This window comes from Wolffia australiana, chromosome 1 (assembly GCF_029677425.1).
Source record: "Wolffia australiana isolate 7733 chromosome 1, ASM2967742v1".
NCBI lineage: Eukaryota > Viridiplantae > Streptophyta > Magnoliopsida > Alismatales > Araceae > Wolffia > Wolffia australiana.
Window position 1 is genome coordinate 8,981,902 of NC_135835.1, and position 23,473 is coordinate 9,005,374.

Consider the following 23,473-nt stretch of genomic DNA (forward strand, 5'->3'; position numbering starts at 1 on the left):
CCAATCATAGTTTGGTCCCCAATGCTCATGCCGCCTGGAGTATACCTCCACCAAGGGTCTATCTTAAAATTCACATTCACATCTATGGTCCCATGGACCCCAGGATGAAGTTACTCTCAGCTGGCTCATAAAAGTCCCTCAATCTCATCACTCTATTCACATCATTAGGAATAGACATATCCTTTATTTCTTCTACAAACGTCTCCTCAAATTCTGCACAAGTGTCTTCCAAATTCTTAGTCTTTCCCACAAATTCTAGAGCTATTAAATGTGGGTTCCGAGATCTTCTACCTTGCATAAAATGACTAATATGAAGAAAAATAAATATAACTACAACAAATATCTAAAGAGAAAAGTTTAGAGTTCACCGAATGCTCGTTTCTCTTTCCACTATACAAAAATATCCCTGCACTTCAAACTTCAGTCAAGCATAAACCAAATCGAAATAGGAGAAATTCTAAACCTAAAAAAAAAGCAGAAATCAAATTTGCATTGCCTCCCCGGCAATGGCGCCAGCTGATAAATCCAAATTTAGGATTTTATGTCATTGTTTTGATTCAGACTTAAACGACAATATTTATGAAGTTTTTCCACTTAAATACTCTATAATTAATATAGGGAAAGTAAGGGGTCGATCCACAGAGAGGCAGAAATTTAATTTCAGAATTGTTTCTCAAGCTTGGGGTGAAGACAATGATTTTAAAAGCAAAACAATACAAGTTTTGCGATTTTTCTAGGTTTTAGGTAATTTTCATAATTCCTTATGATTTAAGTTAAAGCCAAAATACAAAGAAAAACACAAAATAATACTTTTACACAAATTTTTCTATTTTATTATACCAAATAAATCAGAAATAAATATTTTTAGAATTTTCTGGAATTAACTTTACACAAAAAACACTATAAATATTAAAGACGAGAGTTAGAGATTTTTTAGGAATTTTTTTAGGTGTTAAAATGACTGTAAATTGATTATATGAATTTTATGGGTTTTTCCTAGTTTTTTCAGAATTTGTAAATGTGAAAAATAAATTTTCTGATTTTTCTGATTATTTTTATTTTTAATAATTTTTTAAATACTAAAAATATGGTATTTACCTACTCCAGCGATCACCGGCGCGGCAGTGGTGACGGAGCGGCGACGGCGGCGGCAGGCCAGATGGGTCGACGGGCCTAGTGTGGCCCGTATAGGCTTGGCCTTAGTGGGCTTAACCCAATGGTCAGGACTTAGCCGATTTAACTAAGTCCTGCACAGGGCTACCCTGCACCCTGCAGTCGTGTGCACTGCCTGCGCGCGGACCAGCGGGCAGAGGGCTGTCCCTGTCGCACGGGCACCGCACAGCACCGCATGGTGGCGGCTAGACGAAAGAAAATTTGAGTTTTGGAAAGGATAAAAATGATATTTTAATGCGATTTTTTTGGAATTCGGAGTAGGGAATGCTTGAGGATCTAGATAGAGATAGGGAGATATTTTAGAGGGAGAAATAAATATTTTTAGAGAGATGAAATGTCGAAATGAGAGGATAGAGAGAGAAAATGAAGAGATAGAGAGAGAAAATGAAGAGATGGTGTAGAGAGAGTTTGAAATGGAATTTGAAGGTGTACATGAAGGAGATTTTTTATGAAATTTTGAGGGGATGAACTGTGGATATGGATGAAGGTCTAGAGAGAGAAATAACATATTCTAGAGAGAGAAAGGGCCGAAATGAGGAGATAGAGAGAGAAAATGAAGAGAGAGTGTAGAAGGAGTTTGAGATAGAATTTGAATGTGAAAATGAAGACGATTTTTTATGAACTTTTTGGGGGAGTAACTAGGGATATATATGAAGGTCTAATGAGACAAAAAAATCCTATTCTAGAGAGAGAAAGTAGAGAAAATGAGTATTTAGAGTGGGAAAGTGATGGATTTTAAGGGTAAATGGATGGGAAATGATGGAGAAAGTAGAAATCTAAGATCCTAAAGCCTCAATGCAAGTTTAATGAGCCCTCAATGCTTCTTCTCAAGTATGTATCCTTATATTTTTCCAGGATTAGGCGTTTTTTAATCCAAACAAGAGATGAGATTAAGAGAAAACTTCAATAAACTTACATTAAACAGGTTGAACAACCTGGATTCTGAAAAATGCCTTGTCCTGCTGGCCAGCCACTTGCTAGAGCATGTCCAGAACAAGGGGAAATGAGGGAGAAAAAGTCTATTTATACAGTGGCAAAATTACTAAAATACCCTTTTGGGCATTTTCTATTATCTTTTCTTGCCATTATGCCTCTTTTTCTCCATTGGTTAGGAGCTTCCCCTTGTAATCTTTAGCTTCTTTCTTTATAAGGCTTTTGAGACCCCAATGGACAGGTCAGGTAGTGGCCCTTCTTCTTCTTCAAATTTCTCTTTTGAACATCCACAACTCCACTTGATCCTTTCAAGCCTCTTTGTAGAATCACTAAGCTCACATAAATTCTCCGACTCTTTAAGAGTTATCATCTTCTCATTCCTGTAAATTTCTGCACATGTGAAACCATAGAATACTCATCAGTACTACAGTTGCTTGACTTCAAAGAAGTCAAGGAGTTTAGTAAAAAATAACCATAATGTGCAAAAATTAGAATTTATAGCTAGTACATAAATATTTAGTTAATTAGAGTGATAACATGATAAATTCTAAATTAATAATACCCAAAACATCTAAAATCTGTGCAAATATACATGCAGTTATCATGTTATCAAAGAGCACCTCCTCTTGTAAAGACTTCTATAGCCGGTTGACCAAAATGAGGATCCTGAATTACATGAGCAATGGTTTTGACATGTATAGGGTCCTTTCCCCATAACTTAAAGTTTCCTTGCCAAACTACAGAAAAAAATTTCCAGATGTCCACAGAAAGATTATTTCTAACTGAAAAAGTGAGAAGAAACAATGCTCTGATAAAGATGTTCTTTAGTTATATCATCATGACTCTTGAAGTCATGTGCGACAGCAATACCAAACCAAATATGACAAGTAGTGGGGTCCTACGCTAAACCTTGGCTAAACCTTGGAAATATTACTGTCATAACGCCTTCCAAATCATCATAGCAATTATCCTACTGAAATAATCTTGCTACAAAGAATGCCCATGTTGTGGCAATTCCGCCCACAAGGTAATGGGTTACTCCTACAACACATCCTTGTCTAATACTAAAGGCTCTAGGCTGAGTGATTTGTTATATGCCCTAATAATATATTCAATAATTTCTTGCCAATAACCACAAATACTGAATTTTATTTATGTCAAATGTAATTCTATTTAAATTCTGGATATTGAAAAAACATATATCTGACACCAATATATGATATCGTCATCTAGCCTTTGAGATAAATATGGATCCGGATATCAATACGGATACTGCTCTCAGATTATGGTGGCCAGATATCTGATATCATCATCCGTTGTCCTGATGTCCAGACATATCAGATAGCCTATTTGCAATATCTGAATTACCATTCATCCAGAAATCATCATCCTATATCGTGCTCAGGATGGGCAAACACTACTTAGGGTGCTGAGGAAAAAAGTGTTGCATTTTGGGATGGTCTTTAACATTCGATATGCAGTCATGATAACTCAGATTTTGGGGTGTATTAGTGATAAAATAATCACTAATTATAGTCATTTAGGTAATATGAATTAAGACAGCAATATTTATAAACCTTACTAACCTAGGGAGAGTAAGGGTCTATCCTTAGAGAGCAAAGTAATAGTGAATTTTCAGCTTCAAATAATTTTTGGTATATTTGTACTTATAATTTAATACCTATATAAAGCAAAGTAACTAGATTTACCAAAATTATAATCAAGAAATTTTATCTATAATAAAATTAATCCTAAAAGGAAACACTAGAAAAAGTATGATTTTGGATTTTTTTGGAGTTATTTTAAATTTAAAATAAAATAAATTTAGCCGTCTAGATGTTGGAGGCATTGGAACTGTCTAGATGTTGGCTAGGTGCTCCAAGACTAACCTGCAGACAAAGGTGAGCTTATAGGGACGAGAGGAAGACACAGTGATCGAACATCTTTGTCACACCAGCCAAGGGGCCCAAGGTTATCAAGACTCTTCCACTTCTCTAGTAGCTCTTACTCTAAAACGGCCCTACTCTACACAACTCTCACTAAAGGTAAGAGGACTCAATAACAATTGCACACAAGCCACTAAATCTTGGATTTAGATTGAAACAAGAGTGAGTATTACATTGGATTGTGAGGGGTTTATATAGGGAAGAGAGGGAAATGATGACCCTTGGATATCCCAAGGTCTTGAATGGTTCAGATCTTTTCTGTAGCTTCAATCCTGGTGAAGAGGTGTCCTCCAATCAAGTTTGAGTCCTCTGATTGCCCCTCCTTATGGTCGTTCACATGACTTGCCTTTTTTTTTAGATTGGGCCTTAATTAGATTAAAGGCTCATTAAGGGCTCATTAAAGTCATGCAAGCTGCAACTCTGGGCCACTCCTGGAGCTCTGAACATGGTTGGGCCCTCCTGAACCTCTTTCCCTTACCTCAATAACCCTCAATTGACACCTAAACCTGAAAATGTCAAAAACTCTAAAAGAGAAGTGAGATTCATTCCACTTGACTCATGGAGTCAGGTGGGATTAGTCTAAAAAAATACTTATGAATACTCAATTACTAATTTAGGCCAATTTCATGAATTAAATACTAAATGATATTTAAATGATAAATTTAAATATGAATAGTCATTAAATATTTGACTCAAATATGTCATTTAGCACCCACTATTTGATTCATCATCTAACACCCTCTCTTAATCTCACACTTTCTCTCAAACTCCTCTCTCTCTCTCTCTCTCTCTGACACCCTCTCTTGATCTCACACTTTCTCTCATACTCTCTCTAACACCCTCTCTTGATCTCACACTCACACTTTGTCTCATACTCCCTCTCTTTATTTCTCCCACTCCCTCCATCTTTCAGACTCTCTCTCTCTCTCTCTGTATTAATCTCCCTCTCTCTGTCTGTTAATTGCCCTCTCTCTCTCGGCCTCTCCCTCTCACTCTTGGTCTCCTTCTCTTTCTCTCTCTTAGTCTTCCTCTGTCTCTTGGACTGTCTCCCTCTCTCTTTCTCTCTCTCTCTCTTTCCCCTCTTGTCTCTCTTGGAATCTCTCTCTCTCATTTTTTCTCCATTTCCCCTTTGACTCTTTTGGACTCTCTCTATCTCCATCTCTCTCTTTTTCTCTCTCTCTCCCCTCTGTCTCTCTCGGACGCTCTCTCTCTCTCTATACCCATCTCTCTCACAGAATTTATCTCTCTCTCTCTAGGAAATATATGCATATTGTATGATAAATATTTTAATATTTTTTATTTTTAAAACTGAAAACAGCTTTTTCCCCTTTTATTATTTAAAATTATGTTACCATCATCATCATCTGTGACAGCCGTCCCATCATGTCGCTTGTCCAAGACCCTCTGTCACCGTCATGTCACCTGTCACAGGTATTCTTCACATCCTCATAACCGTCATGGAACTAAAAACATCATATGTCACCATCATGTGATCCAACACGTGTTTGTGACAGTTTTGGATGACATTTGCCACTCCCTAGGTGCATTGATGCTCTGGGAAAAGAAAGTTCCCATTACATGATTAGAAAAAAAGCCAAAACTTGTACCAAAAATAGTGTCCCTCATTACCTTCTACCTCTGTCTTTAGTTTGAGCTCTATATTATTAAATATTTGACAAATAATAGTTAAATGTTAATAATGATTTTAGTAATATAACATTTTAAGAACACAATTCACACCCTTCCCCATATTTTTTGTAACATACTGTAATCAACACATGAGATTAGATTATGCACCAAGTCAAACATAAAGCAATGAGTACATCATTTTCTCTCTGTCTCCTTATTTATTTATTTGGTTTAGTAAATAATTTTTTAAAATATATAAATATTGACTTAGAGAATTATATTATATTATATTAAAATTTGGACGGATCCAAAATCAACTTCCCTTTGTATAATACCTGCATCACCCTATACCACAAAATATCGATATTGGCTTGATATCTCTCTAGTGTAACCATAATATGGGTTGTTAATATGAACTACCTCCCCTTTCTTCTACCGGGGAAAAATGTGCGAGAATTTCCATGAGAAGATTATGATTTACATGAAATTACAGTCAGAAATCTAGATATATAAATAGCCAACTTGGCTTGCCATAGAGGATACACCAAGTTAATACATCTGAAGTTCATGCAAAAGTTCTGGGCAAAATGAATATCTTTAAGAAACCCAAATTTTATGTTTGACTAGATAGATGGATAAATAGAGAGAGCGAGAATAAGAAGACAATAGAAGTTCACCACGCAGCTACCTTCATATTAGAAGCCAAGAATATGTCATCCAAGAAAAAAACATGATAATATGCGAGGAAAAAACATATCGTTCGCCATTATCAAAGAGATAGAGAGAGAGGGAGAGGGAGAGGGAGAGAGAGAGAGAGAGAGAGAGAGAGAGAGAGAGAGAGAGAGAGAGAGAGAGAGAGAGAGAGAGAGAGAGAGAGAGAGAGATAGAGAGAGAGAATAAGTAGACAACAGAAGTTCAGCACGCAGCTACTTTCATAATAAAAGCCAAGAACGTGTCATCCAAGAAAAAAACGATAATATGCGAGGAAAAAAAAACATATCGTTCGCCGTTATTCAGGCCAGCACCGGCCAGGAGGCAAGTGGCAAGAGAAGGACAAAGGGGGAAAAAAAGAGTCCAAAGCAAAGGAAATTACGACGACCCGCGGAGGACGCAGCAGCAGCCATCACAGAGAACGCGAGATAGAGAGAGAGAGAGAGGAGAATTGAGACCCGACGCTGGGGATCTCAACCCACCCTCCTCTTACTCTCTCTCTCCATCTCTATCTCTTTCTCTCTCTCTCTCTCCCTCTCCCCACCTTGATCTCCTTCTCCTTGCTCCCCCGCCCCACCGCGCGCGCTCCACGGACCCGTCCGGCTCGGCGATCCCCCTCCCGGCCCGAGCCACTCACACCGTGTAGTGCTGCTGGATGGTGTCGATGTCCAGGCCCTTGAGCTTCACCACAGACTCCACGTGGCCTTTCAGCGTGTTGAGCTCCCTCAGCCTGCCAAGGAAGAGACATCCAAAAATCAGCCGTCGGATCCGTAATCGACGGCCGCGACTCAACCCGGGGGGAGTCGCCCGTTACCTGGCGATCTCGGCTCGTCGCTTGGCCTGCTCGGCGATCTCCGTGAGCTCTCTGTAGCTGCTCTTGTCGGAGAAGAGGTTGACCGACTCGGGCGGCTGCAGGCCGTGGAGAGTCCGCTGGGCCATGGCCCATTGCGCTTCTCTCTCCTCTTTCCCGTAGTCTTTCTTCGTGGTGAACGCCGTCTGCGGTGAAAGAACCCGCGTGTTATATCGTGACACGTGTCAGATGAAGAATAGTGCGCTTGCACGGACCTTGTTCTGGAGGAGGTTGTCCCAGGCTCTGCCGCTGAGGACGTAGCGGGTGGCGAATTTGATTATGTCGAGGGGGGCGAAGGTCACCAAGCTGTAAAGCCAGATGACTCCGGCCCAGCCCCAGCCGACGCCGCGAATCCGGGCAAAGCCCCAGTTCGCATACACGGCGATGAATGTCGCCACCTGATAGCGCGAGAGTCAGATTTGTTCAACAATTTACATGGTATCACAGTTCTAAGCGCTTCATTGTTAACGTGGTATCTATCACTGGCAAGGTTGCAAGTTAAAATCTCACGTTGTTGAAAAACAACATCCTACCTAAACTGGAAAAGTTGCGGTCTTTCTACGAGATTGAAATTTTAACAGAATTAACGGTTGCAAGTTTCTGTGCTTGAGAGGTACCAGCTGGGCGAGGATGAAGGCGGTCATGAGGAGAAATCCGGGGCGCTCAATGAAGAAGAGACCGCGAGAGCGAGTGATGAATATCAGGGCCTGGCTGATAATGCTCACTTGCAGATACAGCGCTGCCATCCGTTCGTGGTTCCGCTTTGTCGCTATCGCTGGCGCTAGATTGTCGAGTTCCCTTAGAGATCTCACCCCAAACTTATCCTGTACCAACAATACAGATCAATATAATATACCTATACAAATATATATACATAAATGGAGAGAAAGAGAGAGTTTTTGTCTACCGTGAAAAAGTCGGTGTCGTTCATTACCCAGAAGAAGATAACAGTCATTATGGCGAGGTAGCTGCCCAAGACGATTCCGGTGGCGAAGATTTCTCTCAACCTCCAACTATCTGGGAGAGGAGATGGTTTAACTCTGTCCTTTGAAATGGTCATGATGGTCCCTGGAGTGGAAACGGGAAAAAGGAAAAATTAAGCGTCTGGCATTTAACACTGAATGGGTCTTGAATCTGATAGCATATGAGATGGCACGAGAGCTCACCGTCGTTCAGGATGGCAATGATCAGAACCATGAACGGCGAGAAGTCAAACTTCCAGATCAGAGCAATGAGCAAGAAACCCAGCTACACCACCAGAGCAATGTTTGATCATTGAATCGCCCATGGACTAAAGACTACAACTTTCAAAGGCAGAAAGAGAGAGAGATAAGGCACATACCACTATACGGATGGTGATGGACACGGCATAGATCTGCGAGCATTTGATCGAAATAAAACTAGTGAGAAGCGGCAGAAAGAGTAGTTAAGAGGAAATCGATATAAGACGGATGGGACAGATCAACTTAACGGTGTAGTTCTTCATCCTTTGGAAGATGGCTCGGCTGGTGAGAACGGCGCTGATGATGACGCTGAGACCAGGCTCTGTGAGGACAATGTCGGACGCACTTCTTGCAGCATCGGTGGCGTCGGCCACGGCGATACCGATATCGGCCTTCTTCAAAGCAGGCGCATCGTTCACACCGTCTCCGGTCATTCCACAGATATGCTTCTTCTCTTGCAGCCTTCTAACAATCTCGTACTTGTGCTCTGTTACGGATTGAGAGCGAATGAGCAACATAAAATCAAAAGAAGAAGAGTGACAAGGGAGAAGACAATGAAAGCAAAGCTTCCAACCTGGGAAAACTCCGGCGAACCCGTCGGCCTTCTCGATCAGCTCGTCAACGGGGAGAGAGGCGATTGAGGCGTCCTTGTCTTGGCCGAGTAACGCAGAAGAGGGGTACATGTTGGTTCCCATGCCGAGCCTCCTTCCCGTCTCCTTGGCAATGGCGAGCTGATCACCTGGAGAAAACGGGCTTCTAATCGGGATAATCCGGGAAACGCGAAGAGCCATCGACCCTTTTGATCATGTACGTACCGGTGATCATCTTCACGTTGACTCCAAGGTTAAGAGCCCGGCGGATGGTCTCCCCACTGTCGTGACGCGGAGGGTCAAAGAGGGGCAGGAGCCCGACGAATTGCCAGGGTGCGCCTGCGCTCTCCTTTGACTTCTCGGGTACTTCCTGAGAAAGATGATAAAAGAGGAATTAGCGAAGAGTGAACACCCTAGAGAGCGGTTAACATGAGTCAATGGACCTGACGTCCAACAGCCAAGGACCGAAGCCCACGCTCGGCGAACTTGTCGATGACAGAGTGGGCCTTCTTCTTGACGCTCTCCGAGCAGTTGCAGAGAGTCATAATCTGTTCCAGAAGGGAAGCCCCCAAAGAGTCAACGCAATGCGCTGGGCAAAGGGAACAGGCAGAGAGGAGAGGGATAGTCAACCTGCTCAGGGGCTCCCTTACTGACGCGATGCCAGTTACCGTCGGAGTCGATGTACGTGAGCGCCGTCCTCTTGTCCACCGGGTTGAAGGGGAAGAAGTGCACTTCCCTGATGCCAGCTCTCGCCTGAACAAATTTGACCGAAGAAAAAGATCAGGAAGGCAGCACAAAAAAATGGGGGTAATTTTTCCAAAACTAAACTGAATAAAATAATCGGCAAAGTACCTCCTTGGGATCTGCGAGCATCCCGACCATGGCGGCGTCAATGGCGTCCTGGTTCTCCGTCCTGGAGGCTCTGGCGGCCAGCAAGATGACATGGTCCTTCTCCACGCCCTTGGTGAAGACCTCGATCAGATTCTTGTCCACGGAGAGCTTGTTGAGAGTGAGAGTTCCGGTCTTGTCGCTGCAAAGCACGTCCATGCCAGCCATCTCCTCAATGGCGGTCATTCTCTTGGTGATGGCACCCTGCTGGGAGAGCCGATGCGACCCAATAGCCATGGTCACTGATAACACAGTGGGCATAGCGATGGGGATTCCACCGATGAGCAAGACGAGGAGATTGTCGATTCCGTCCCTGTACTTTCGCCTCTGGATTGGGTACATGACGATGATCTCCACGACCATGCCGATGGCGATGGAGCAGATGCAGAAGTTTCCAATGGAGGTGAGAACCTTCTGGAAGTGACCCACTTGGTTGGTGCTGTCCACGAGATGGGCGGCCTTGCCGAAGAAGGTGTGCACTCCGGTGGCGATGACGACGGCCTCAATCTCTCCCTGCTTGCAGGTTGACCCAGAAAATACCTCGTCTCCCGGGTTCTTGGTCACGGGGATTGACTCACCGGTGAGAGCAGACTGGTCAATCTTCAGAGGATCGCCCTCGAGAAGACGAGCATCGGCGGGGACGATGTCTCCCAGCTTGATACTGATGATGTCTCCGGGGACGAGGATCGACGCGTCTTGCTCGCTCCAGCGCCCATCTCTCAGCACCTGTGATGATCATGATCAGCGGAGGTCCACCGTTGACTTTTATCAGAGGAGAGAGGGGGTTCTGGTCAAATTTGGTCAACCTTGGTCTTGGGGGCGAGGTTGGCCATCAGAGCGGCGGCGGCGTTCCCGGCATTGTTCTCTTCGATAAAACTGATGGTCGAGTTGATCACCAGCAGGACGACGATTCCCACGAAGTCCTGCCAGTCCGGGGGTCTGCCGTCACCGTTGGCCAGGACGATAGCCATCAGAGCAGCCATTTCCATGACCCATGAAAGAGGGTTCCACATAAAACCCAAGAATTTGAGGAACTTGCTCTCCTGTAAAGTCCATCGGAGAAAAAATCAAGACTGGTAGAGAGAACGGGAGAGACGGAATTTTTTAAATATAACGATGAATTCCACAAACAAAGAGATCATTATCGGCCAGAAATGGTTGACCTTCTTCTCCTCGAGCTTGTTGGGACCGAAAATCTGGAGCCGCTGCTGCCCCTCCTCCTCGGTGAGACCTTCTTTGGTGCATTTCAGCTGTTCGAACACCTCCTCGATCGGAATACTTTCCTGGTAGAGGACAGAACATAACCATTAAGCTGTTATTCCAGCCCGTACCTTAACGCTGCTGTCCAGCAGTGCCAGACAAACGAAGGGCCGACCAGGCCCCACAGATTTAATCTCTCCACCCGACATGGACAAAACTCGGCTTATGAGAAACTTTAAAAGATGAGATCTGCGGAGGCGGAGATAATTAATGAGGAACAAAAATCTGAGCGCAAAAATTGAGAAAAATCAAGTCCATTCAGAAAGATGGAGATGAATTCAGGAACAACACGATCGGCGATAAATTCTCAGAGATCAGATATGAGAGAAAGAAAGGACAGAGAACCAGATCTACACCGCAACGACATACTCTCTCGAGTCGCGTACAAGATCAAGAGATTGAACTGTTGGGGGCAGTAACGCGGTAAACATCAGCAGAATTCATGCCCTGGGGACGCAAAACTTTGGAGAATAATCCGGAAACAAGAAATAGATCTGCACGGGAAAACAGATCGCACGGAACAGACTCCAGGACAAAAGACGGAAAGCTTCTAAACATTCGAAATTTCGACGAACACCGAGCTGCTCGGCAAGTCAACGCAGCAAGAATTACCAAACGGAACTGAATTCTCTAGAGAAAATAGAACAAGAACAAGAACTCGGATTACCAAATCAACGTTCTCGTTCTTAATCTCCTCGAGGCTGATCGCCTGCTTCGCCATGCTCCCTAATCCGCTCTCCCCCAGCCGCAGCCGGCCGATCTCGCCAAGCGCCCGACGCAGCCAACTGATCCCCCCTCGGCGGTCTTCACGTCTGAAGAACAGGGGACGCTACTAAAACCCGTCACTGGCCAGGGGTATATTAATCTAATAATTTCTTAATTAAAAATTGACGAACCAGACTACCGACGACTACCGGTTCGCCGCCGGGCAGACTACCGATGACGTGCCGGTAACCCTTCCTTAAAAATCGCCAACAACCAAGAAATCTCATCTTAATCCTAATTACTCGCTAATCAATGACGCAATCGTCTCCTCCGGGTTTGACCGCGCGGAGGGGAATCCACGTGGCAGAGATTCGGCCGTCGGATCACACCTCCTTCCCGTGACTGCCGTCGATGACGACTTTGAAAAATCGGTCACGGGTCTCCCGAGCCCACACGAGAAATGAACCGTCGGATCGCCAAAAGGACTCCATCGGCGCCACCAGATCGGTAGTCCCCCCCACCCCCCAACGGCCCACCCTGAACTCCCAAAAAATTAAACGCAAGATAGCGAAATTGAATTCATCTGCTCCGTAGCAAAGTCATATGAAATTTTTTGTCTCTTTCAAAGTTCCACGGCTTTCGCAGTCAAAGGCGTAACAGAAGCCCACCCGTTTTTTGGGAAGAAGTGAAAGAGAAGAAGATAAGGCCAGTCAGAGCCGCTCGTTTGTTATCGTTGACTAAGAGGAGAATCTCCGAAAAAGTCAAACTCTGCATTAAGCCCGGGGGGTTGCTCCTCTCATGCGCGAAAGTGACGTTTGCGGCCAACGAAGGTCCCGTTCAGCCCGGTCAAATCATGTCGATCTCCGTCGATAAGCGGTGGCGGCGACCGGGGATTAAATAAAACCCCAATAATTGCGATTTAAAAAATAAAATTATTTGGTTCAGTGGATAGCGCGAGATCGACCATGTTAGTAACGGCGACGAATTCCGCCGCCAAGATGGAGCGATGCGGGGATTCGGCGGAAGCCCGTCCATAGGAGGTGCATTGGGCCTCTTGCAAGGACCCACATGGATCGGTCCATTTTCTGTGGGCCCAAAACCCAACTTCTACTACGTGTCCACGATTTTGTATTCAATAATTGCAAAATAATATTAATTTTTTTAATGGGAGTTGGGCTTATAACATGGCGTCACCCCGCCCGTGCGTTCTCTCTCCTCGCTGTAAACAATGCACGTGGTGAAGCCCACCAAAACGAAACTAAAATAGTAACAATAATAGGAAGCCGGATTCAGATAACTCTTTTGTCGTTGAGCAGGTGCAGTTGAGGGGTATTTTGTTAATTTTTGTATAATTTGGGGTCCAACTGCCTGTCGTACGAGAGCTGGATACGGTTCAGTTTTTTTTAGCCGTACCGAACCTCCGGTTTACCCAAAATCCAAAAACCGATTCCCGGTTCGACTTTATTCCAAACCCGGTTTGCCCAACCGAACCGGAATGAATAGTAATAATTATTATTTTTATTAGAAACCTAGGTTCTCTCTCTTTCGCTCGAGTCTCTACCCGCCACCGTTGCTGCTCCTCCTGCGATTGGCCGCTCGAACGAACGATTTGCCGGCTGAAGTGGGATCGGCAGATCAATTCAAGCATCGGCTCCGGTAAGATTCTTAGATCGCTTGTCGAATGCTTGGTTTAGTTGCTTGATTGGTGATTCTGGCTTTGATGCATTCATCCATTTTATCCTCAATCCTTCGCATTTTTGAAGAATTTATCTTTTCTTTATTCCTAAGCGCGGCGAGTTCGAGTCACTCGATTCTCTGCGTCGTTTTTCCCCTTTTTTTTCGCGTCATGATGTGCCTCCTCTAGTGATCCGGATTGTCCTCTAGTTTTCAAATTTTCCTTTCAAGTCTTTCTGCGTGGGGGTTTTTCTGATCGAGTGTTCTTAGATAGTCTATAAATTATAAACGATCTGCAAAAATTATTTGCTCTGGAACCTCTTGTCTGCCTAACATTTGCAAATGTGTGGTGTTCATGATATGTGACCAGCTTTCCATCGAGGCTGCACCATCGTCTATGCTCATCGCATATGGAAATGAGCTCAACATTCTCTTTATCATGCATTAATATCTGCTCTAAACCATTTTACCCTCCCTTTGCTCTTGAGACCCTTTTATCTCCTCTTTAAATAGTGCAAACTTACAATCAATATTTCGTGCCGAGGATTGCGTGTTATTCATCCAAATATTGTAGGCTCATGTTTCAGCAGACTGAACCGAAGACCCTTGGGTCGGTTAACTTGGGGTCAGGTTGACTGGACTACCAATTGTCAACGAACCAAGAAGCATGATCATAATTCTTGGTTGATAGTTTATTTTGACCAAAATTATGGGTTTTATCCAACCGGTAAGGTAGCTTTTTTTATCCAAGACTCAACCAAACTTTAAGACAGGTTTAGGATTTTGGGAAAAAACGAACCTAAACTTAGATCGTCCTTTCCCTACCAAAATTTTAAGTTTTATTTAACCAAATTGATCGCTTTGTCAGAACGAAACTGATAACCGAGGCTGACCTAACTAATTTTAGATTAGGCCAGGAATTCATAAAAACCAGAAAACAATAGGTTACAGAACGTTCACGTCGGATTTCCTTCTTGGTTAGTGCTGAACCTTCTGTACGTAGGGCTGGATATAGGCGCGGCATTCCCACTCGGACAATCGAGCGGCTATGTTACTTCCACCTCTTCACAATCGGACGGCTGTACCTTTTTTCCCTACTCTTTGTCCTCTATTGGTAGTGAACCGGATTTGCATATTTATCTTTCCTTTCAATCCTTTTGCATTTCTATCATTTTCGATGGGAGGCGCTGGAACATCGGCTAAATTTTGGCTCGTTAAGTTTTTCACGTACTGTTGGATTTATTTAGTTCCTTCTTTCCCCCTTCTCTCACTTTCCTATCTCACGAGGGAGGAAGCTGCAATTTGAGCTCGTTAAGTTTTTCATGTACCCGTGGATTTATTTTCAACTCAGTTTTCGCCTTTCTCACATTATTCTCTCAGAAGAGAAGAAAGCTGAAATTTCCTTCCTTGGCCAGATGGCATATAATGTACTCGTGGGGACGTTGTGCTTGTCTTTTCCTATTTGAATCGGATGCCCCTCTCCAATATCTTCGACTTCTGTTTTTCCCGACCCCTCTAATCATCTCCGATGAATTCATCGATTGCTCTTCTCTACATGTCATGGATTAGCTAGTATTGACCATTCCTGAATTTGACAGGAATCATTGATCAAAACAGGATTCCTGTCATGAAGCAGGGATTCGTGTGAAGAGACATGAAGCAAATACAATGTCGGGTTTGGTGGCCGGAGCATCTGACATCTTGCAAGCCTATCAAAGACATTGCACTCTTTGGATGGTGCATTTCTTTGGCTTCTGATTCAGTGGACTTTGTCGTTGCAACCGGAGCGTCTGAGGGGCTTCTTCGACAGCTGGATGTCACGGTCTGCATCTTTTTAGTTTTTCTCATTAAAGCAGAAAGTATTCATTACCATATAATAATACGTCAGCTTTTTCTCTTGGCCAATGCAGGATTTCCTTGATCATGTGAATAAAAGAATGCTTCAATCCTTGAATTCTCGATCCACGTTCTGTCTTCTTGGAAGTTACGAATCTCCCAAATTATGTGATAAAATCTCCAATGTTTTGAGTTTCGAGCGCCTCCACAGTGGCCCAGGTCACGTGGACAACAACTCTCAAAACCTTGAAATTGAGGCTTCTCCCTGTATGATTTCGCGTTGTGAAGACAAATCATCGCAGGAGAAAAAGTCTCTTTCCTCGTGCGACAGAAATTTGAAATGCTATGATGCACTAAATGACCTCTCTGAAATGTATTGCGTGTCATCATCAAGAATTAAAGATTGGGTACAGCTAGATAATGCTTGTTATACGACCTTTAAATCAAAATGGATACCAGAGTTTCGTTATTTTCGTTCAAGAGGCCAGTTATTGCCTGTCAATAATGCCCACGTATGTAAGTCTTATTCGCTTCACCCACCCAACCTTTCCTTCCAAGCCCTTTTTTGTTCTTAATTAAATTTCTCTCTGCAATCAGATTATCGTGTATCAGTTACCCTCATTTTGCAAGCATCACTTTTCTATGAGTAATTGGACCTCTTTCAATCGAGTCGCCGTCCCTTCCAAGAAACCTCAGTGGGTAAATGAGCTTCAGAAAGGGCAGTCGTCGTTTGACCTGGTGTGCCTGTAACTTCTAAGCTTTACCTACTTTTTCGGAATGAAATTAATATCTTAATAAAGAGCCAACCGTCCTCAGGATCTTGTCGTCACGGCCATCAATTGTGCAAATGCGGCTGAGAAGCACCTTGAAAAATGCCTTGGTCTCAACAGTTCCCTTCAAAAACCCTCTGTTACATCAAGGTAACATCTAGTTTGTGAGCGCTTAACGCCAATGAAGATTATTCTTGGTGCGTTCATTTATGTTTTCTTTTTCTCTTCTTTGCCAGGTTAATCATAGTTGTCTGGCACACATTGGCCGCTCTTCTGGCTTCTCTTAGCGCTATTCTATACATGGCCCTGTCCTTTGGTCATAGTTTCATCGCACACAGTCTAATTTATTCTTTTAGTATGACTTTAGTCAATTTTTTCGCTCAGACATCAAAGAATATTCAGATTCGGGGTTCCCAGCTTCTTTACTGGCCTTTCTTGCTTCAAGGTTACAGTTCCAGGTAATATCATTCTTCAATACTCACTGTCCTATCTCCACGTATAAACATGTTCCATACTTGTTTTACTCAGGTCTCAACCAAATGTTGAGTATGCCCACAGAGCTGCAATGAAGAGGCATGCTCTTTGGTCAACCATTGCCGTTGACCTCCTTTTGGGAAACATCCTCGGACTGCTTCTACTGACTCATTCTCAGGGCATCTGCTTTTGGGCCTTTCGGATCTCCTCCTTTGTTACTGACGACATTCTGAGGTCAGGCTGCGTATGGCTGATGGGCGTGCCTGCTGGCTTCAAGCTGAACACTGAGCTGGCAGAAATCCTCGGCTTGGTCTCACTAAACGCAATCCAGATATGGTCAACGCTTTGGTTCTATGTGGGCTCTCTGCTTCTCTACTATGTCAATGCTCTTGCTCTATCTGGAATGTTTCTTGGCGCGACAATCCCTGCAGCTCTGTGCATTGACTTGCTGAAGTTGGCAACTTTTCATGTGACGGCACTCCACACGCTCATCGCCTTGTTATACTCCCGGCAGATCTGGGCTTTGACCTCTCTATGGCGCCTTTTTAGGTGAGACCTCAGCTTAACCATTACCCTCCAATTCACAAGGAGCAGTTTCACTTTCACATTTCGCACATCATGTAGAATAGTGAACTTTTCAGTTGTTTTTTTAGCTTGGAAGGGCCCAAGACTGAACTTCACTCTAAAGTACCTCATTTTGTACTTGGGTCAACGCAGGGGTCAAAAGTGGAATCCTCTTCGGCAGAGACTAGACAGCTTTGATTATACTGTGGATCAGCACGTAGTGGGATCCCTGCTATTCACGCCAAACCTGCTGCTGCTTCCTACAACCTCTGTTTTCTATATTTTCTTCACTATCATCAGCTCCTGCATTAGCATTGTCTGCATTGCACTCGAGGTTTGCATCGCTGTCCTCCATGCGACTCCCTATGCTGAGGTTTTTCTCTGGGCATTTGCCCGGTCGAGGTTCCCCTCGGGTTTGTGGCTTGAGCTAAGAAACCCATGTCGTCAGAAGGTTGGAATCTCTGCAAAAAAGCCAGTCTTATTCCTCCGGAGCAACAACGCAACTCTTGGTGAGTGTCGCTCGCCATTGTGGAAACGTTAGTAAAGTTTAAAGAGATGAAGTGAGTTTATTAAATCTGTCAATGAATTTTGCCCAGGTCAGATCCTTGGACCTTGTTATGCGAACATCTTCAGGGGGGTTTCTTTATCTGGCTACTCTATCCGTGGAGTTCTCAGGGGCCAAAGGTTAGTGAACCCTCGTCAAATTGTAGAAACCTTTCCGTCTTAATGACTGTGTAATTGCAGAATACCATCAACGTCAGGAGTGAGCCTTCCAATGGCCATGCAATGGAGGAAAGTTAAAATGGGTGGGTACCTCAGTCTCTGCTGGTTTGCTGTCATGACCTGTGCTCCCGAAAGGCAACCGTACATTCCCTTCTGATTTTTTGTTCCCTTTAGTTTTGGGGAGGATATTCCTTCTGAAAACCGAAATCATTAATGAAATTGTTATTCGTGTTAGATTTCTGGTGATGGAGACTGTTGTTTTTTTGTCTACTGATGTGTGGCATGGCGACACAGACAGAAGTGGAGAACAAACTTGTGAAGTTTCTGAGTTATGTGGTTTTGACTCTCATAATTTCTTCAAATTTAAGAAATCTCCATTTTCGTCGTCTTACCAAGATTATGTACTACATCCATATGGGGTAAAGGGTCTATTCAAATGGTTTTTTAAAGAAATGAATTACTCAAATTTTTTATTCAAATGAATTACTGTTTTGTTAGTCTTATACAAGGAAACCACTCCAAGTCCCCGGCCATGGCACTATCGTTTGCTAGCTAACTGTTTCATTTGTAAAATAGTAACAAGTTCTGCATCAGTAATTCAAATCGTCTATACCACAATATACGATGCGCAATTATTGGATATTACATGGCATGCATCTACAAAGTACAGTTAAGTGACCGTTGATTGTATAAGGGTTGAATAAGATTTCCTCATTTTGGTCGACATGTATTAATGGAAAACGATTACATTCATTCGATACAGTAATGTGTTTTATGAAAACTTCAAAATTGTATATTTACTATCCATTTTATGACGACTCTTCTCTTTTACGTTAAAAAAATCCTTATGTTCATCTCCGTGTGTACGCCGTGAGCTTTATTTTCCTGTATTCATATAGAGAGAGATTAATTCTTATTTCTTTAATTTCAAAGTGATGCTTCACTGGGTCCACAACACATGTCTAATTATAGATGATTATCCCATAAATGCAGACGACGTTTCATTTCTCCGGCTCTTTAGTTACTTTTATCTGTTTTTGTCTGTTTTAGATTTCTTGTTTGCCACGTTCACCTAAAGAACATATTAATTCGCATATATAAGTTCGGTATGATATCATCACTTGGATATGAACCCAGATGAGGATAACCTACGAAATTGATGCTTTTACGTTCCTTGTCTAATATTTTCATTTTTTATTCTTTTTAAATTTCTCAAACTTCTTATGATTTAAAGTTCACATTCAACTCAGTCCGAAGCGACAGAGTATCAACTGGTCTTGCACAATTTGCAAAAAAAAGATTTTCTCGGGCACCCTATCTCCTTAATCAAGTATCAAAAGGTGATGTAATTGCAAAATAGAATGTTGACATTTCACTCTCTCTAGTCTCTAATATCATAAACTTTGGAAAAGTTTCCAAAAGAAATATTTGTAAAATCCTGGGATGCTTTTCAGACTTTTGTGATAAATTTTTATTTTCTTTCAAACGATAGATAATTGTCAGCTAAAGTTGACGACACAAGTATAAAATCAAATAAATGTAAGAGAAGATACAAGATAATGTCCTGAAGAGTTGTGTTGAAGTAAAGCATGTTGGGGAATAATTTTGACACTTGGATGATTAAGGCGGTAAAGTCATGGTGAAGAGATACAGCACTTCCAGTAATTTGAAGGTTTTTATTCCGTCTTTAGGATTTCTTTGAAAAGTTTCTTTGTAAAGTTGCTTTGAAAAGTTGCTTCGAAAAGACTACCTATGCACTATAAATATGCGTGTAATGTGCTTGTATAATAGAAGTGAAGTTTGTCCTATCTCTCGTACTCTCTTATCTCTCTTGTTCCTTGGATCAGAGACAAGGAGAGCCTTGTCTATTCCAACAAAACAAATGCAAACTTCCACTAAGAGCTGCTTACATAGTTACTGGAAAAACTCTATATCAGGCTTGCTAAGCGGAACATATGAAAAATGGATGCATGAGTTCATTGGAAAAAATAAAATTACTTAATCTCAAGATACTAGAGTTAAGGTTTCCATTAACCACGAGATGTAAATTTCTCAACATTTCCAAAAAGATCGCAGGGAAAATGAAGGTTACTTAGTTAAGTTTATGGTGCTTCACATCACCTTTAGAGAACATACTTATGTTGTAGCACTTGAAACGAGTAAGAGAACAGTATATTTTCATGAAGTTCACAGAAGACGGTAGATGGTACGTGTTCTCACTTAGAGATGCCGAGTAGGATATCTGCCGTAAGACAAAATTATTGCTGTCATCCAGATTTTGGATGGTGAGTAGAAGACACTTCTGAAAATATCATGCATCTTAGTTTGAAAAAATATTAAATTGAAATCTACTCTCCTACTACACTTGGTGTATAAATCTCACCTCTGTCTCTTTCTACGGTCTCTAATTTGTCTCTCTCTCTTCCTAGTTTTCTCTCTGCTCTCTCTCTGTATCCTCTCTTTCCTCTATCCCCTCTTCCACACATCTCACCATCTCTCTCTATCCTCTGTCTCCTCTTTGAAGCATCTCACTATCTCTCTCTATCCTCTGTCTTCTTTTTCATACCTATCATTGTCTCGCTCTATCCTCAATCCCCTCTTTCAAACCTATCACTGTCTCTCTCTATTCTGTCTTTTCTAGGTGCAAGCCTGCCCACGAGGGAAGGCCCAGCAGTCCGTAAGCCAAGAAAGGCGGTCCTGTGTAAACCTCATGCAGTACAAAGCGGGGCACGACTGCAGAGCGCGATGGCACGGCACGAGCACAACCTCGTGCATGCGCAACGCGCAAAGTGCACGAGAATTCGGCGTCGTTCTCGTGGATGCCCCATGCACGAAACGACTGCACGAGAGCAAGAGAGGGACTGTATGGAGAGAGAGAGAGAGAGAGAGAGAGAGAGAGAGAGAGATAGATAGATAGATAGAGAGAGAGAGAGAGAGACCATGTGAAGGACAGATAGTGATAGAGATAGAGAGAGAGAGGGAGACCATGTGAAGAAGGACCGATAGTGATAGAGATAGACAGAGAGAGAGGGAGACCATGTGAAGAAAGACAGATAGTGATAGAGATAGGGAGGGAGACCGTGTGAAGAGAGAGAGAAAGAGAGGAAGGAGAGAGATAGGAGGAGGACGGAGGAAAGAGAGGGAGGGAGACAGAAAGAGACAAAGCAACAGTTAGAGGGGCCGAGGAAAGAGAGAAAGAGGGAGATTGACAGGGAGTGAGAGTTGGAGAGAAAGAAAGAGAGAAAGAGAAACAGTAGGGGGGCCGAGGAAGGAGAGAGAGAAAGAGAGGGAGATTGACAGGGAGCGAGAGTTTGAGAGAAAGAAAGAAAGGGAGAGAGACAAAAAGAGAGAGAGAAACAGTGGGGGGGCCGAGGAAAGAGAGAGAGAGAGAGAGAGAGAGAGAGGGAGATTGACAGGGAGTGAGAGTTTGAGAGAAAGAAAGAGAGGAAGAGAGACAAAAAAAGGAGAGAGAGCAACAGTAGGGGGGGCCGAGGAAAGAGAGAGAGGGAGATAGACGGGGAGTGAGAGTTTGAGGGAAAGACAGAAAAGGAGAGACAAAAAGAGAGAGAGAGAGAGAGAGAAACAGTGGGGGGCCGAGGAAAGATAGAGAGAGGGAGATTGACAGGGAATGAGATTTTGAGAGAAAGAAAGAGAGGGAGAGAAAAAAAAAAAAGGGACCAACAGTAGGGGGGCCGAGGAAAGAGGGGGGGGGGGGGACATTGACAGGGAGTGAGAGTTTGAGAGAGAAAAAGAGGGAGAGAGACAAAAAGAGAGAGAGCAACAGTAGGGGGGCCCGAGGAAAGAGAGGGGGGGGGGACATTGACATTGAGTGAGAGTTTGAGAGAAAGAAAGAGCGGAAAAGAAAAGTAACTTGCTTCCCTTTTATAATAATTTATAGCTATTTATAAGTTTTTCTTGTTCCCTCTGTGATAATGCAGTGAAAGAAAATATATCTAGGTAATCATCAATATTTGTGTTACAATTTTATCGTCAATTACAATGGTCACCGTAAATCCGTTGACTGGGCATAGATGCACATCGTGTGCATAGGGTCTTCATTCCTAGTTCTCTTCTCCCTTCGATTATGTTTTTGGGGGAAATTGCTCATATCCTTCAAACCCCTAGAAGTATTCTCACCTTCTCATCATCTTGTGTCATCCCCTTGAATTTTCTCTCTTATGAGTGCTTGGCTAGATCTAGAGGTAGAAAACATATTAACCATTCCAAGTAGGTGACAGCTGAATTTGGAGCTCCTGATTGTCTTACCGAGCTTCCAGCACCTGGAAGAGGGTATGGAACTGAAACACCAGTCTACTACACCCTTGGAATTAATACCACTTCGGGATGACACTCAGGTACATGGTCAAATTCGTTCTAGTCAATAGATTTAAGTTTTGGACTTTATTCAATCGCTCATCTACAATCCTGCATTAGGAAATTCCTAATTTTTATATTATAATATTTTGATTGTAAAGCATTTAAAACGAGAATTTGAACTATAAACTGAATTAGTCTACCTTATTCTTTTAAAAAACAAGCGTGGTCAAAATAGAAGCAGAAACGAGAGGAAATTAAGAGGTAAATGTGTATCAATTTTATGGGGGATAAATTCAATATCTGAAATTATAGATTATATGAATTTAATATTAAATTAATTGATTTGATTTATATTTATATAGACTTTCAACTTTAATTTCTGTAAACGAAAAAACATTGTATTAAATATGTAAGAAATTCTCAAATTGAATTCACCAGTTGAAAGAGATAAATAAATAACTATCATTTTATATTGACTAAATGATATTAGTGTCTACGTTTCGATAACCTGGTAAAAAAACTGATAAGGAATAGTTTTATAGTGGAATAAGTTAGTCTTCTATAGAGGGAGAGAAAGTCAAATCATAATATCACATATTTGGGCCAGATTTTTTAAATGCGAGGACAGTTTTTGGGAAAATAAAGTTTCAATCTTGATAAATTTTGAGTGCTGGATTATGAGAAACATTAAGAAATAAGAAATAATTCTTGATAAATATTAAATACTTCTTGATAAATAAGAAATAAGAAATAATTCTTGATAGAAACACTCGAAGCTTAAACTGGCTCATTAGTTAAACACTTGGAAGGGTCTTGTCTACATTTTTTTAGGTATGTGAAGTATAAACACTTGGAGGGCTCTTGTATAATTATTTTTATTTCTCATATCTCTCTTAATAATATTATAAATAAAATTTCACCTCTTTAAGTATAATTAATACTTATATATTAAATATTGTATCCCTTTTGATCCTGAAAAGTGACAAAGGTAACAAAGTTGAGCTAGAAGGAAGAAGATGCAAATATGTACAAAAATAAAGAACCAAATTTAATTTTAAAACATAATACGTCCAGGTTTAATGGGAATTAATCGTGGTCATTGAGTAGACAATTAAAATTTAAGAATAATGGATTAATTTTCAACACAAGAAAATAATATTTTACAAGAGTAACAATGCATATCTTACAAAACCTTCCCTCAAGGTAA

General features: G+C 42.2%; 2 protein-coding genes across 7 annotated transcripts; one reads left to right on the forward strand and one right to left on the reverse strand.

The window, feature by feature from the left end:
* Positions 1–6,639: 6,639 nt before the first annotated feature.
* LOC144705002 (plasma membrane ATPase-like) lies at positions 6,640–12,035 on the reverse strand. Of its 2 annotated transcripts, XM_078577596.1 has the most exons (16): positions 11,871–12,034; positions 11,107–11,226; positions 10,750–10,986; positions 9,908–10,669; positions 9,686–9,808; positions 9,499–9,603; positions 9,281–9,425; positions 9,040–9,204; positions 8,714–8,952; positions 8,585–8,617; positions 8,409–8,490; positions 8,150–8,310; positions 7,860–8,066; positions 7,458–7,640; positions 7,207–7,388; positions 6,640–7,122 (listed from the first exon to the last, which is right to left on the reverse strand). In XM_078577596.1, exons 1-16 carry the CDS (start codon positions 11,922–11,924, stop codon positions 7,026–7,028), a joined length of 2,895 nt encoding a protein of 964 aa, XP_078433722.1. In that variant the 5' UTR covers positions 11,925–12,034; the 3' UTR covers positions 6,640–7,025. The 2 variants fall into 2 exon arrangements, with proteins under 2 accessions (XP_078433722.1, XP_078433714.1); XM_078577588.1 differs by having other exon boundaries at positions 8,714–9,204; positions 11,871–12,035.
* Positions 12,036–13,318: 1,283 nt separating this feature from the next.
* LOC144705015 (N-acetylglucosaminyl transferase component family protein / Gpi1 family protein) lies at positions 13,319–18,183 on the forward strand. 5 transcript variants are annotated; one of them, XM_078577623.1, is made up of 10 exons: positions 13,319–13,564; positions 15,181–15,404; positions 15,493–15,930; positions 16,016–16,156; positions 16,235–16,338; positions 16,425–16,646; positions 16,717–17,211; positions 17,380–17,735; positions 17,828–17,910; positions 17,971–18,183. In XM_078577623.1, the coding sequence occupies exons 2-10, from the start codon at positions 15,237–15,239 to the stop codon at positions 18,025–18,027; spliced, it is 2,064 nt and encodes a 687-aa protein (XP_078433749.1). In that variant the 5' UTR covers positions 13,319–13,564; positions 15,181–15,236; the 3' UTR covers positions 18,028–18,183. The 5 variants fall into 5 exon arrangements, with proteins under 5 accessions (XP_078433749.1, XP_078433744.1, XP_078433748.1 ...); XM_078577618.1 differs by having other exon boundaries at positions 13,322–13,564; positions 15,200–15,404; positions 17,823–17,910; XM_078577622.1 differs by having other exon boundaries at positions 13,322–13,564; positions 15,219–15,404; positions 17,823–17,910.
* The last annotated feature ends 5,290 nt before the right edge of the window (positions 18,184–23,473 follow it).

Excerpts from the sequence above, each read along its gene's own strand:
- LOC144705002 (XM_078577588.1), bottom strand. The coding sequence starts at position 11,924 with ATGGCGAAGCAGGCGATCAGCCTCGAGGAGATTAAGAACGAGAACGTT. Across the intron at positions 9,205-9,280 it reads CAACGTGAAGATGATCACCG|GTGATCAGCTCGCCATTGCC; the intron begins GTACGTACATGA and ends CGTTTTCTCCAG. Across the intron at positions 8,491-8,584 it reads CCATCACCATCCGTATAGTG|CTGGGTTTCTTGCTCATTGC; the intron begins GTATGTGCCTTA and ends CTGGTGGTGTAG.
- LOC144705015 (XM_078577618.1), top strand. The coding sequence starts at position 15,237 with ATGAAGCAAATACAATGTCGGGTTTGGTGGCCGGAGCATCTGACATCT. Across the intron at positions 16,647-16,716 it reads CTTCAAGGTTACAGTTCCAG|GTCTCAACCAAATGTTGAGT; the intron begins GTAATATCATTC and ends TGTTTTACTCAG. Across the intron at positions 17,212-17,379 it reads TCTCTATGGCGCCTTTTTAG|GGGTCAAAAGTGGAATCCTC; the intron begins GTGAGACCTCAG and ends GGGTCAACGCAG.